The following is a 14,664-nucleotide window of genomic DNA, read 5'->3' as shown; positions in this document are numbered from 1 at the left end:
TATGCTTTATATAGAAAAGAAGAATACATTAAACTTTTACATTAAGAAGGAATCATTTGAAGCAGGAACTAATAAAGTACTATTTCAATCTCTATTTGGAGACTTTCACTCCCTCTTCAGTGTGTTTTTCAGAAAGCACAGGTTGATGTAAGCACATCTAGGATTCCTAGACTTAACCTATGATCAGGCTAGTATGTCTCTTTCTTTAAACCTTGGAGAAACGCAAGTCACGGCTATATATCCTGCTTGGAAGAACTATGCATATGTTCATTTTTCTATTGAATGACATTTATTTATCTTTTTAAAGTTATTTCTCATCCTAAGGGGAGGGGGATTTAAAACTTCTTACAGGGAATTGGGCCCAGATAAAGATGTGAAATGCCACATTTGAGAAACATGAGTGCTTTGCCACACTTGATAAGTGCCATTATATCTCAAAGCCTCATCTAAATGTTCTTTCAGGTCCAAGTAGGTTCTTCAGAGAAATGTTGTAGATACATTGGGAAGTTTTATGTATATCCCTTGTGACCTTAGCCTGAAGCAGCACTGATCACAGTGATAGGTATCTGGGTCTGGAAAAATGAGAGGTACCTGTGTGTGTTCTGGGTCTCTATTGGCCCAACCTTTCAGCCAGGGTTATTTAACATTTAGATGCATCTCCTGTAGAACTTACTAAAAACACATTTTGGAGATTGTTGTGGAATACCATATTCTATAATATTTTAAATAAGAGGAAGGACTGTTTTCCCTACAACTATTGGTAGTCCACACATTCAGTGAGCATCTTAGGATATGGGTATAGTTCAGAGTCTGGTGCATTAAGATCTCTGGTTTGAATTCGGTTTCATTCAGGAAGTATTGCTCCTTTTTCTGCTTATGTCTTCCTTGGGATTTTTACCATCAGCAATCAACAATCCAGATGGCTGCCATGTGGTCCCTGCCCATGGAGCTGAACACAGACAGCATACTACACAAATGGAGATGACATCCTTCCTGTACTAGCATCAAGTTAGGCAATCTGAACCAAAGAGATATGCCCCAGCGTGGGCATCTAGCAGAATGGGAATTCTAACAAGCAACTAGCAACATGGGGATTTGGTGTGCCTTTTTGGGAAATATTCTATTTTAATTGAAAGAATATAGAAATTCTACATACATTTTGAAAAGCCACTCATAATCTCACCATCTTGACATAACTAGTTAGTTCATTTTATGATTAGGGTTCATTATTTTATATAGGGATAGTCTTAGTGTACATACTATTCTGTATTATGCTCTTTTATCATTTAAGACTGTGTAACTTAGTACTTTTTATTCATTTCATGGTATGCATTTATTTCTCTTACACACAATGTTTGTTAAAAAAAGCTAAATGAAGCAACTTAGACGCTAATTGTTCATATTTTGTATGAAGAATAAATTAATATCCAATATAAGTAAAAAAGAGAAAGTTTAAGGCAAAAATTTAATCAATGATATGTTTCTTTGACCTATTGTTATCTGAAGTGTTTATAATTTCATTACTTTCTGAAAGTGTCAAAGGCTATTCTGTTACTTGGGAATGTTTCTACTATGTTTAGAATCAAATATGCTATGATTTTACATTTTGAAACTTGGTAGGAAACATAACTGTTGTTGAGGAAATATTTAAAAAAAGCAAGAAATGATGAAAAGCAAAGGAGATGACAGACCTTGTTGTTACTGTCTGTACCATTATGTCAAGCTAGTACCTCACTTGAGATATTCATTAAAAGACCTTTCTCTTGTTCAACCTTTAGAGCACTCCTGTGTGATAGCTCTATCCATACCCTGTTTCAAAGCAAGAGGAGACCAGACACTGCCCAAGGTTTAAGTCTTCAGTAAACAGAGTTAGAACAGTACTTCTGGGCCCAGTTTCTACACAACACATTGAGCTGCATGACCAGTCTATCCTATTCAAATTTGACATTGCATTGTATTGGAAAAACCAAGATGTCTATGACTGGAAAGTTATCTAAATTCTCCTTCTTGGTTCAAACACTCTTTCTTGATCAGCAAAGTTTGTCTGGAGCTGAGGTCTCTATACTGGGGTCTGGCATCTTAAGCTGATTGCCTATATGGTTAGATCATGAAATCCAGGGACAGAGAGTAGACTCTTTTGCTGGAGAGAATGGTTTTCTGACTTCCATAACTTGTCTCAGAAGAACAGGAAACCAAGTCATAAAAGCAGTTATTTGCCTAGGGTCAGAATCATAGGCTGGAAAGTATGCCCCCCTTTTGTGCTGGATGTCTTTGCTATTGAGTGTAAAGATTATATAACATTTATATCATCTGAACTGGGAAGGTTTTGAAATGATAATAATAATTACATTAGGACAAAGGGTAGAAACAAAGATTGCCAAAGGCAAACTAGAACATTTGGTTCACTCTAGTTATAGCTCACCATGATGACATCACTCCTTCTCTTGAGCACATTAGGTGATGACATCAGACAGGCAGCCAAGGTACTAGAGGAAGCGATGCACTTCTTAACATGAAAACCACTTTCCTGGCAGAGGTTGTTATTTATCTGTAGCTAATTGAAGCAACCTTATCTTTGGGACTCAAACATACTTCTTAGGTGAGAGCCATCTTTAAGTGATTTCTGAGAATGGAAATGCACACCAACACTAAAATAATCAAGACTCACTAACTTTACACTGATATGCCTCATGGGTAGCAATAATCAACCGAATTCTATACTATTTTTTGAGATGAAGTAACCAAGAGACTCTTCCCCAGACATTGTTGTTTCTACAAGAGGTAGATAGTGAACGGCTTGGCTCTGTAGTACAGGTCAGGAGAGCCATTTGTAGAGGGAGAGCTGGACTTGAATAGCGGCAAGGGCAAGAGAGGCCGATTACTCTTGTACAGTGTCCCTCCCCTCGGTTGGTCTTGGTCATGGTGCTGCTGACATCTGCTCAACGCATTTGGCTCATTTCTCCCTTTCACACTTTCAAAAATAGATCTTCGTCCCTCCCAAGATGTTGTTTACACGAGGGGCTTCATAACGGATTCTAACGGAAGACACTGAAAAGGTAACTTGTCAGACGGGGAGGAGGGTGGCTTCTGGGGGTAGGGCTTAAGGGGAAATTAGGGTTTTTGATTTTGTTTTGTTATTTTAAGAAACTGAGGCATGGCATCCTAGAAATGTAAGCACTGGAGGTCTCCACATGGGAAATTAGAAGTCAGAAATTTAAGAAAGCCTGCCCAGCTAAGGGAGTGTAAGAGAGTAAAGCAGCCTCCCTCAGACACAGTTATGTTCAGGGATCACTAGGCTGAGCCTATAAAGACTCTGATCCATTAAGTCTAGAGTAGGTCTGGTATTCTGTATCTCTCTGTTGTTCTACTGAAGTCATTCTTATGGGGATCACATTTACAAACGTTGACTGGGGTGACTTTAGATATCAGAGTATGAGCCAGGGATCTGACTATGTTATTATCCTGATTCTGTTGCTTCTCAGGCCAATACCATAGTTGATTTGTCTTGTAACTTACTATTTTAAAATAGAGCTAGATACACCTTCCCTACTGTATGTCTCACAAGGGAGTTTGGAACCCAGAGATAAATAATATGACATGTATACTCAGTACTGAGAAGGGAGAAACACAAAAGATCTGGTGTCAGTTGAAAGATATTTCTAGAAAGAAAAGTTAAACATTATAGAGGGATCACAGAATGGGGGATGGAAAGCAAAGCCTTACCAATTGAGAAGTGGTCCCACGTGTCCCCTTAGAGAAAACCAAGTGTATATTTTAAACCTTAGCTTCTGCATTTCAATTAGAAGCAAGAAATGATGATTTAGACTACACAGGCACACCTCCAGAGGCTTTATGGGATCTCTCCTTAGAAGTAAGTTTCCCTAGGAAGACTGAGACATTTTTCCTAGATGAAATACGTATACCTCCATTGTTCTTGCATTGACAAGATAGCAAACCAAAGAAGAGATGGTCTTCAACCTCTATATTTCAGGATCCAGAAAACCTCAAAGTAGAGCCTGTGAGAAACAATGCAGAGGGGGTGGAAACCTGGATTCTTGGGACCATGCACATGCTTCTCAGGCTGCCTCAAGCATCTTTAGGATGATGCTTTAAGCTGCTGGTCATCACTTACTCAAAAAGGCTGAATGAAAAATAGCATTAAAGATGGAGTCGGGCACTACATTTTTCTCCTCAATTGTTTTGTGATTTACAGGACTGACCCTATGGGTGATTAGAAAGCAAACCGTTGAGAGTATTTGCTACACTTCCATGGTATTGGTGATTATTTTCCCTCAGCTTTCCTTAAAACTACCTTTCAGAGAAAGTTGAATTGGTCATAAATGACTTGTCTCCAGAGGAAACAATCATCTAACCCTGCTAGAAGGGTTAGCACTCTGCTGGGTTGCATCTGCTTGGAATCTCCAAATAAGGAAGAGGGAAAACTTCATGCTTCCAGAAATGTGTCAGCTCTGTGAAGTCCCACTGCAGACTTGATGAGTCAGCAGATGGAAGACAAGCGTTTGGTTCGCATCCCTGATGTCTCCATGTGCTTTATTTGGCAATGCAGCTTCTTCGTTTACAAAGACTTTTGTAAAATTCAATAGAAATGCTACATTAGCCAACCTTTTAAACCTCAGCCCTAGGACTCAGCTCAGATGAGCTCCCTGCATACAGAAATTAGAGATTCTTATTCAGTGAGAAACTAAGCACATGGATGTCTGTCTGTTCACCAGGCTTTCAGTGGTTGTCCTGTGTTTAGCTAATACACTTCACTAAGTTTCTCTCTCTCTCTCTCTCTCTCTCTCTCTCTCTCTCTCTCTCTCTCTCTCTCTCTCTCTCTCTCCCTCCCTCCCTCCCTTCCTCCCTTCCTTCCTCCATCAACTCTAGGAAGTTTCATTCTGTGTAGCATCAAGTGGTAATTTTACATTGGCTGAATTTGGCCCATGAATTGGTTGAAATCAAACATTTACCTTTCTAGGTGTCCCTTGGGTGGGAAGAAATTTTAGGGCTCTTTTGTTTCCTAAAGCAGAAGTTTCCATGACGTAGAAAACAGGTGGTCATGAACTGAACAGTCTCTTGGATTGGCAGCCGTCCAAGGGTCTCCTGCATCTGTTGTCACTTAAGCAAGAAAGTCTTCCATCTTCCAATGCTGTGTTTAAAGAATGACTAAGCAACTCTTTAGACACCCAGTTAGCCACCCAGTAACATACCAGTAGTTAATTCTCTCTTTTCTGACTGGTTATGAACATGAACTGTCACGGACATGTCAAAAAGCTGCTGATGGCTTACCTATATTGTACATTCAGCTTGAGCTGTAAAAGTAGACCTATGCCAAACGCTCTGAAGAAAGTATATAAAATATCATTGAAAATATGACTATGGGACTATCTTAAATATTTAGTAAGAGGTAGAGAATAGAGATGATGTCTGTTCTTTATAACCTACATATTCAGCTACCGAATGCTACATTACATTAACACAATCACTGAATGTTCAGGACTTTCTTAAGCATTTATCAAGTGAAAGGGCTATTAACACTTACCAAACCTCCCATGGAAGTGTAAACTTCATTCGTTAATGTAAACTGCTCTCTTAACTTCTGGCCTTATGACTTGAGGGGACTCCATATAACCTTGCCACAGAATCACTGCTAGAAAGTTGCGGTCATCACAAGAGTGCCATAGAATGTGAAAAGACAGTGTTCTCTACCATGCATGTGCAGGCTGCCACTTGAATACCTTGGTAACTATGCTATCTCCTCCAGAAGTGCTATCCTAATTCTCAACCATTTGGTTTTGAGTGAGAAAACTGATCAATTCTTCTGACTTTCTGTCAACCTAATGAGACAGAAATACAGTATTTCTAAGAGATGTGTTGCCATAGTAACTACTCCGGCTACTGCATCAGATAAGGTAGATAGGAGACTATGAAATAACTATAGCCAAAATGATGTACTATAGACAGAATTGATATTAATACTGAAATAGGCAATTTGGAAAAATTGTAACAACAACTTCAGAGAATTAACACATGCTCCCCAAAGTTCAAATCCCTCCTCCCAGTGAGGAAATGGAATACTTTCAGTTATCAAAGAAAAGGTAGATTTCTATTAAGTAGGAATTTGTTGTCCAGAATCTCAAGGAATGAATAATAGCTCTCTTAGAAACTTGGGCCAAGTAAACACAAAATACTCCATAACAATCTATAGCTTAACACTGGCCATTTTTCTCTCTCATGAAGTTTTAGCCTTGTATATTCAAAAGTCATTTAATTTTCTTCCCAGTATTTAATGAATCACACAGACATGCTCTAATGTCAGCTTCTCACCATTCTTTTAAAATGCTAATAGCTGTAGACCACATTTAGAACTTGATATTCTCACAGAAACTTGGTTTAGAAAGGCTAATTTTATTTTATAATAATCTATGATTTAGGTACATTCGCTAAATTTGGTTCTTTTTCTTAGCTACTAGATTTTTGAGTGTGTGGTATATCCTGGAAATATTTGAACTATAAATTTGAGGTTTGCATTGGTGTCCTGTAGGATATTAGATAGAAGCATGCAATTCATCTAGAAAGTAAATGCTATCTATCCGGCTTTTGTCCTGTCTTAGTGGATTGCTCTTGTCATTTACTCGTAAGTCAAGCGTGCCTTAACTGAGGACTCTCCTGCCTTGTGGCTGGAGAGTGATAAAGATAATGTTTGTTTTATTAAGCTTTAATGTAGTAATGCATTTTTTACTGTGAAAAGATGTTTTATCGATCCAATAATATGCAATGCTGCTGCTCTTTTATACCACGTCTTTCTGACTTTGGTCCTTTCACTAAGACAACTCATTTTACAGAAAGCACTAGTTCTCAAGAATAAATGAATTATTTTTTGAAATCACTACAGTAGGGTTATAGACATCAGAGACACAGGGCACAGGTCAGTTTAATCACCCTATATCTGGCTATGACTTTTTACTTAATAAATGGTCTATTGAGAACCAGATATTTGCTGGATATAGGGTCAGCTCTGCCTGAAAATATAATGGAGAAGAAAGCAGATGTGTTACTTATGCAGCTGGCAGGGGACAGTGATAGCTACTGAACAAGCCATAAAATAAAAGTGAAAGAAGTGAGTAAAGCAAAAATGGAAGACGCTACAGGAGAACCTTGGGGGAGGGGGGAGGCTTAAGACCAGCTACCCAGAGTGATCAATAAGAGTAACAGCTAGAACAAAGAAAATATAAAAGTACAAATTTTTGTAATCCTGACTCTTTCTCCTTCTGCTGCTTTAATGTAGACTTTATCCTCATGTAATAAAGCTTTGAAAGGATGTGTTTTGTAGAAGGACTAAGAGATCTACTACTTAGTATATTTCTTTAACTCATTTTTTTTTTCTTGGTAAATGCTCGACTCTGAGCTGAGACTACTGTGAGTCTTAACTTTATCCTTGACTCTGTGCTGTCCCAGATAAATATTAAGGCTCTAGTCCTCTAGCTTTAGGTTTCCTTCTTTCTGATCTTGTCATCTGATCCCAGAACCACAAGCTCCAGTGTGGTTTACAAAATCCCATTGGAATGCAGGCAGCAGAAACGCATATGTCATTCCAATTATAAGCCCCATCACAGCTCTCTGTTGAAAGAAATATTTCTAATCTTAGAAACAGCTAGAAGCATTCTATTTATTTATAAAAGTTTGCTTTTAACTATTTCATATAAAGTAAAAGATTATTTGCACCCACATCTACATCCCATTTTTTCCCTTTAAAAATGATTCATGGATGCGATAAATAAAACCCCAGTAGTAATGAATTCTTACCTATGTCTTAACTGTAGTTTATGACAATCAAATCTAGCTTCATGTTTCTCCCAGTCACACAAACAGTTAGAAACAGTTACATCTGAGATCAAGAATGGTAAAACTATAATTTGGGAAGTTTATTTTGAAATTTTAAATATTTCCAAAGTGACTCTCCCCAAAGCTGATGTGTTCTAGTCAAATACGTTTGAGAAGTTATAAAAATCAAAACCCATTGATAGGAAAGCCTTGACTTGACAATGCTTGTTACCATCATCCAATGAATCACAATTCCAGAGGAGTATGTTGGGCTGTTAAAGTGATTCTATAAGCACATCATTTCTTATGGTATTATTGATTATCCAAAATGCACTCGGGTCCAGTTCAGTTTCCTAGAATGAAGAAGCAAAATTCTTTTTATCTACTGTCACATGCTTGCCATTCTCCTTTGCTGATTTAACAGGCTATCTCATATAGGTAGAAAAGATTAGAATCTGAACTAGCTGATGAAACTTCTGCTATTTGACACGAGCAGTCGCCTCTCACCCTGGAAATAAATCATTACTCATTGTATCCAACACAGCAAATACCTTTCCCTACCCTGTCTCGTTCTCCTCTGCTTTTCTGTGCCCTGTAAAAAGATGGCCACCCTTTTCCAAGGACCTTAAACTAATTGAAAGCTGGGGCTGTAAGAGACCCCGGAGATTCTCTCTCAACCCCACTGCCCTGCTTGTCCCTGTCCTGAGAGTATATCCACCCAGGGCACAATCTTACAGCTTTGTGAAACTAATGTCTGTTATTCTCCCTGCTCTCTCCTTTGTCCCTACAGCGCCATGGCTACTTATTCTGCCACATGTGCCAACAATAGCCCTGCACAGGGTATCAACATGGCCAACAGCATTGCCAACCTGAGACTGAAGGCCAAGGAATATAGTTTACAGAGGAACCAGGTGCCAACAGTCAACTGAGGAAAAAAATAAATAAACAGGCCTAAGAAGAAATCAAAAACCATAAGACACCTATCCTGTTCTGTCATTTCTTCATCCGCCGGGGAAAAAAAAATAAACGCAAACAAACAAAGCCAGAACTAAAATATTGGGACCATGGCGGAGAAAAGCAAGGGAGGAAACAAAATGAAAATTAGTTAACAAATGTTTCTTCTTCCTCTTGGATACCATCACCATTTGCTTGCTTGCGTGTGTGTGTGTGTGTGTGTGTGTGTGTGTGTGTGTGCATATTTTGTTTTTCTTCTATCCATGCTTTGCTAGTTGTACTCCAGTCTTCTATTAGGTTCAGCCCACCCATATATATATATATATATATATATATATATATATATATATATATATATATGAAAGATCACTTTTCAGTAACCTGATTGACTTCAGTGCCTTACTCCGTATCCTTCCAAGTCTCTCTAGGAGATTTTGAAAATCCAAAGTCTTTCTGAAGAAACTGTATTATTGTGTCCATGTTGGTCATGTTAAGGTTTTTCTATCAGCTACAGGAAAAATAAATGTACACATGTTCTGGTCATTGACCTGTCTGATCGATGTGGTTGGCCATGTCTGGTGAACTCTAAACTCTAAGCTATAGGTTATAATGTCACCATCACCCCACTCCTTACCCAACCCAAACAATAAACCATCCTAAGTTAAAGACGCTCATTGTTTTTGAACAATTGCTGTCACTCTTTCTTTGGGAGAAGAAATGCTTTCAGTTTTAGAGACGGAAAAAATTTTTTGTAGGAAGACAAATATTGAATTGTGAAAGGCATAGTCTATACCTTTGGTGCCTTAGAGGTGGTCAGATGCACACTTTTATATATACATATATATATATGCTGTATATATTTATATATATTATATATAAAATATTGAAAGCTTGAGTTTGCTGTTTCTCAAACACTATAAAAGCAAACTCTTTGCCATCACCACTGTCCTTATTTACACAATAATGATATGTTAATGGGGCATCTTGCTGTTTTTCATATTCTATACAAAATCCTCATTAAGGTCAGACAGCAATTAGCTAGGCAGCTGTTTGAGAAGAGCTTCCATTTTTTATACTAGGGCTTTAATGGAATTAAGAATTAGTTGATGTTATAGAGTTGACCTTGAGTTTGGACCCTGAGCTCAAATGGAAAGTCTATATCATCTGACTTATCACGGGAAATACAGGTAGAGCGATTGGGAAAGACAGCACTCTTTTCTTTTTTCTTTTTTTTTTTTAAACTCCACAGGAATATGAAAGACAAGTAATATGTTTAAGTGAAGTACTTAAAGCTTTGTCTAAATTTTAAAAAAAGTTAAGTACAATTATACTTTTACATTTTAGTGGTTTTGAAATGAGGTTTAGTATCTAGGGTGGGAGGCAGGGCTGGTATTTCTTTGTTTCTCTTTGTTCCCATCTATGCTTTGGCAACCTTCCTGGTGGACTTGACCAAACCATGTTACCATGCTGTGTCTAGTTTACCTGCTTATAAAACGATTTAACAATTCCTACCTCACAGGGATGTTGTGAGGCTACATCCATTTGTCCTCTCTCTCTCTCTTCCTCTCTCTCTTTCTCTCTCTCTCTCTCTTTCTCTCCTCTTTCCCTTTCTTCCTTCCTTGTTCTTTGTTTGTCCAGCACTTTTTAGCCGTGAAACAAGAAGGGACATTAAGGGCATACAATATTCATGGACTAACACAGTATCTGAAAGCTTTGTTTTCTAGTAAGGAAATGGTATCTGGCTGTACATAAATATAACCTTGTATTTGGAAATCATAAATAGGTTTATATTTTCAAATATCTCAACAATCACATCATTTGACCAAAGAATAATTTAAGGCACAAAGTATAGAGATATTTTTAACTTATACTTTCATCAACAGCTTGGTTTTAATAACCATAGTTCTCAGTGAACAAAAATATTCAGACTGATTTTGGCCAAATATGTCAACTTTGCAATATGAATTACAGGCAGGCAAAGTATTTGGGGTATACGATTTACTTTTAGCACACGCTTGTACTTCCCTTGGCATATCTGGTTGAGTCAATGGTGATGTTTTTCCAGTCTAACAGGCACCTATCTGAAAACAAATTTCAAGTGATTTTGTACTTTGTTCAATATTAAGAAGGAAGACCATCTTGTGTACTTTGAACTCATGAAATGATTCCTTCTCAGCAACTATTATTAAAATATTTCTTTCAGTATAGTTTATGTGATCTGGCTTAATACACATCACTTGTTTTTAAGGAATCTCTCCACTCATGTATTTGTCCCATTGATTGCTGTGTTACCAAGTTTCAAAAGAACAGTGTATCCTTATTGTAAAAACATTCTTTGATTTGTAAGTGAGTACAGGTCCAAGAGACTGGTAAACCTTCTGAATTTAGAGTTTGCAGAGAATAGCTAAAAGATTTCGATTATAGGCAAGAAAGAGAAATTATAAATGAAAAAAGTTTTCTAAAGAGAGCAGAATCTTGGAAGATAGTTGCTTGAAGTCATTTGAAACTTTCATCCATTTCCAGTAGCCATCAAACAGACCTGATCCCATAAACTCAAAGGAGGAAGTGGGAGGTTATATTTGATGCAGTGTATAAGCAGTTTCTTGGAAGTTGGTAGAATAACCCCTGCTAGTTAGTCATAGGAGTGCCTGCAGCTGGTAGACCCACAGCACAACATCTTTACCTGAGCACTGACTGGGAAATATACCTGAAACACTAACACTCAATTTTGTTCATTTTTGATAAACTTTTAAAAAAGAATATAAGTTTAACAAGTGATTTGGAGGATTAGATATCTAGCTTGTAAGTCAATTACCAGAGGAGTGTCTCAATGCCAGACTCAAGGCATATACCTATTGCTCTCCATCAGTATATCCAGATGAAGGCATTAGGACTGTCAATGTCCACAATCCCTTCTCAAACAAGGAGCCAATTAGTGGAGTACTTGGCAGGATAAATTAAACCAGAAGTAATGATCTAGGTATAAAAAAAGGGGAATGGCATATGGTAATAAAGATCTCATAAGAAATGTAATATGTAAATTATATCTTGCTTTATGATGTAAAATATACATTGTTTGTGCTAGAATAGAAATGATTTCTTTTCAATAAAATGAAAGACTGATAATACAATGTCTTCTGTTATAATGCACTGGACTCAGATGGTTATTTTCACTTTCAACTTCCAAAAGGCAGAACTGCTTAGATTGAAGATCACACTGAGAAACATGATGGTAAGAATGATATATAAGCAAAGTAATTTTCTATCAGAGTGTAATACACTATCCTTGGTTTTAATGACATAAAAATGAAGCATTTTGAGCAATCATTGTGCACAGCATGGGTGGATGACAATAAAGTTTAGATTAGAAAGCCACATTGTGAGAAACAAATTTTTCTATAAAAGGAAAATAATATATTTTTCTTCAAAAGCAAAAATTGTGGGAGGGAGGAGAAATATCTGTATGTATAATGTGAAGATCAGGGCAGAACTTCTGATAAAGATGTAGTAATTTTACCAATGCTTTTAGCATCTACAGTACTAGTTACAGTATGACAAATAGTCTGTATATAAGACAGAACCCTTTGTTTTAATGACATCTAAATGAGACATTTAAAGCAGTCATTATACACAGTGTGAGTAGGTGACAGAAGAGAACAGAAAAAAAATCACAAGAAACAAATTATTTTCATATCAATTAAAAGCTATTCAAAAAGGCAACTTGAACACAAAGGAGTTTCTGCAACAATTCAAAACAATCAACTAATAGTTGTCAAACAAATAGAGTAGATTAAATAATTCCAGAAGAGGGAGGAGAAGGAGGAGGAAGAGGAAAGGAAGGAAGGAAGGAAGGAAGACAGACTAGGGCAAGAGGATTTTGGTTTGAAGTAGTGTGGGAGAAAAGAATAAGAGGGGGCAGCAACAGAGAGGGGACACAATGGAGCAAGGGTGCAGACACTAGGAATTTGAGGTTGGAGGAAGGTGGCCTAGGTGGGATAGAGAGTTTGTTTGAAAACTAAGTAGAAAAAAAGACTAAAGACATGAACTTTTCTTTAGACCATAGAGACCCATAGAAGGGTTTTTAAGTAGAAGAGAAAAAGCCATTCAAAACCTGACCATCCTGGCAGGACACTTTTTGTAAAGAGGCAAAGACATACTAGAGCAGTGTGAACACTGGGAGATGGAGGTGACACATGAGGATTTAAAAACAAATGGTAACTAGAGAGAGTTCTCAAGGAAATAATCAATAGAGTGTCCTAGCAAAAAGAGAGGGGAGTTAAAGACAACACTGACTGAAACCTGGTGACTCAGAGAGCAAATCATTAATAAAACTCATCAAAGTCAACAAAAAAGGGTGAGGTCCAGTCACAGGGAAAGATGGCTGCTGTCTTTGCTATATTGTTGAACCAGCTACTCCAAATGGAATTTCCCAGTGAGCAGACACGAAAGTAGGACTGCGTATCAAGGTCAGGGGAATACTCAGTAGTTTAAAATGACAATTTGGCATACAAACATGAATGCTTTTTTTTCAAGATGAGAAACTGCCCTGGAGCCAATAATTAATATTAATAGATGACTTTTGGAAATAGTTTCAACATGGGGATAAATACTGTGCTTTGAAGAATTGCTGCAGTTGGGAAGAGTTCAGTGGAGCTCTAATTCTAAGAATCTGTTCCAGAAAGAGAGAAATCAAGCCTAGTTACTATCTGAGAGTTAGGATGAGGTGTGTTTTAAGCCTTGATCATTGGGAAAACACATGAAAATTACAGGGAGGCGCCATCTTCTCTCAGTGACAAGAAAAAATGAGTGACAATTGCTGATGAGAATCCTTGGTGAGGAGGATGGAAGTCAATATGGAGGCTCTACAGAAAACTAAACGGAGAACGTCCAAATAAACTGCAGCAAACATACAGTTTGCAGTAACCAAGATATGGAATCAACCTGGATGCTCACCAATAAGTGAACGAGTTTTAAAGATACAACATGTACAGAGTGGAGTTTTACTCAACTACAATGAAGGATGACATGTTATCTTCAGGAAGCTAGGTGGAGCTGGACAAACAAAATAGCACTGCATATTTTCTCTTATAATATGTGTCACCACTCTAGAGGTGGTGGGACACGTGAGAATAAAGTGAACTGAAGTTTCATGCAATAATCAACTTTATTCAGAACCCCAGACAGTTAACACTCTGAGAGGTAAGCAAGGTCTCATGAGCAAAGTTCTCATGGGTTCAAGGTGTCTACAGTCACAAGAACAAGCCTCATGTAGCAAAAATCATGTATTTCATAGAGGCACACAAAGGATGATTTAACATTTAATTGAATACCAACACCATGCAGTAACAAGTAATCTGAAGTAAACTCACTCCTATCTGCTATACCTGGGAGTAACACAAAAATGCACTCCAAGAGCAATTCTGTGTTGTGAAGAAACTGAGATCACAGGACTTCTTGGAGTGTTCTCAGACGCACTTAAAAGTCTTCAAAGATGCTTCCCTTTGTGAACCATGTTCCAGTAATCTGGAATCTAGATTTATGTGTGTGTGTGTGTGTGTGTGTGTGTGTGTGTGTATACATTACGTATGTATATAAATAAATATCTACATATATCTATCTAGGTATAGAGGTATATATTTACATGTATGTGTTATCTGTGTATATGTTATATGTGTACATATATATATATGTGTGTGTGTGTGTTTGTGTGTGTGTGTGTGTGTGAGAGAGAGAGAGAGAGAGAGAGAGAGAGAGAGAGATGATGCTATAAAAGGGGCAATAGTAGAAAAAAGAAAGGGAGAAAAAGAGACTATAAGAACAAACACAAATATTACACATCTTCTTTCATATGTAGAGCCCCGATTTAATAATATTTAATAATGTTGT

The 14,664-nt window shown here is 37.4% G+C and overlaps 1 protein-coding gene across 3 annotated transcripts in view; it reads left to right on the top strand.

Annotated features, from left to right (window-relative positions):
- The window catches only part of Prrx1 (paired related homeobox 1), a 66,191-nt gene extending 56,178 nt beyond the window's left edge, over positions 1 to 10,013 (top strand). For 2 of the 3 annotated variants that reach the window (XM_076941497.1, XM_034512956.2), the window contains one exon: positions 8,615 to 10,013. In XM_076941497.1, coding sequence (XP_076797612.1) covers positions 8,615 to 8,753 — 139 coding nt within the window. In that variant the 3' untranslated portion in view covers positions 8,754 to 10,013. Of the gene's footprint in view, positions 1 to 2,984; positions 3,057 to 8,614 lie in introns of all 3 variants that reach the window. The other variant, XM_034512958.2, reaches the window with a different exon arrangement.
- Positions 10,014 to 14,664: the final 4,651 nt, after the last annotated feature.

This window comes from Arvicanthis niloticus, chromosome 10 (genome assembly GCF_011762505.2).
Source record: "Arvicanthis niloticus isolate mArvNil1 chromosome 10, mArvNil1.pat.X, whole genome shotgun sequence".
Taxonomy (NCBI): Eukaryota; Metazoa; Chordata; class Mammalia; order Rodentia; family Muridae; genus Arvicanthis; species Arvicanthis niloticus.
This window is presented reverse-complemented; position numbering and strand designations above follow the sequence as displayed.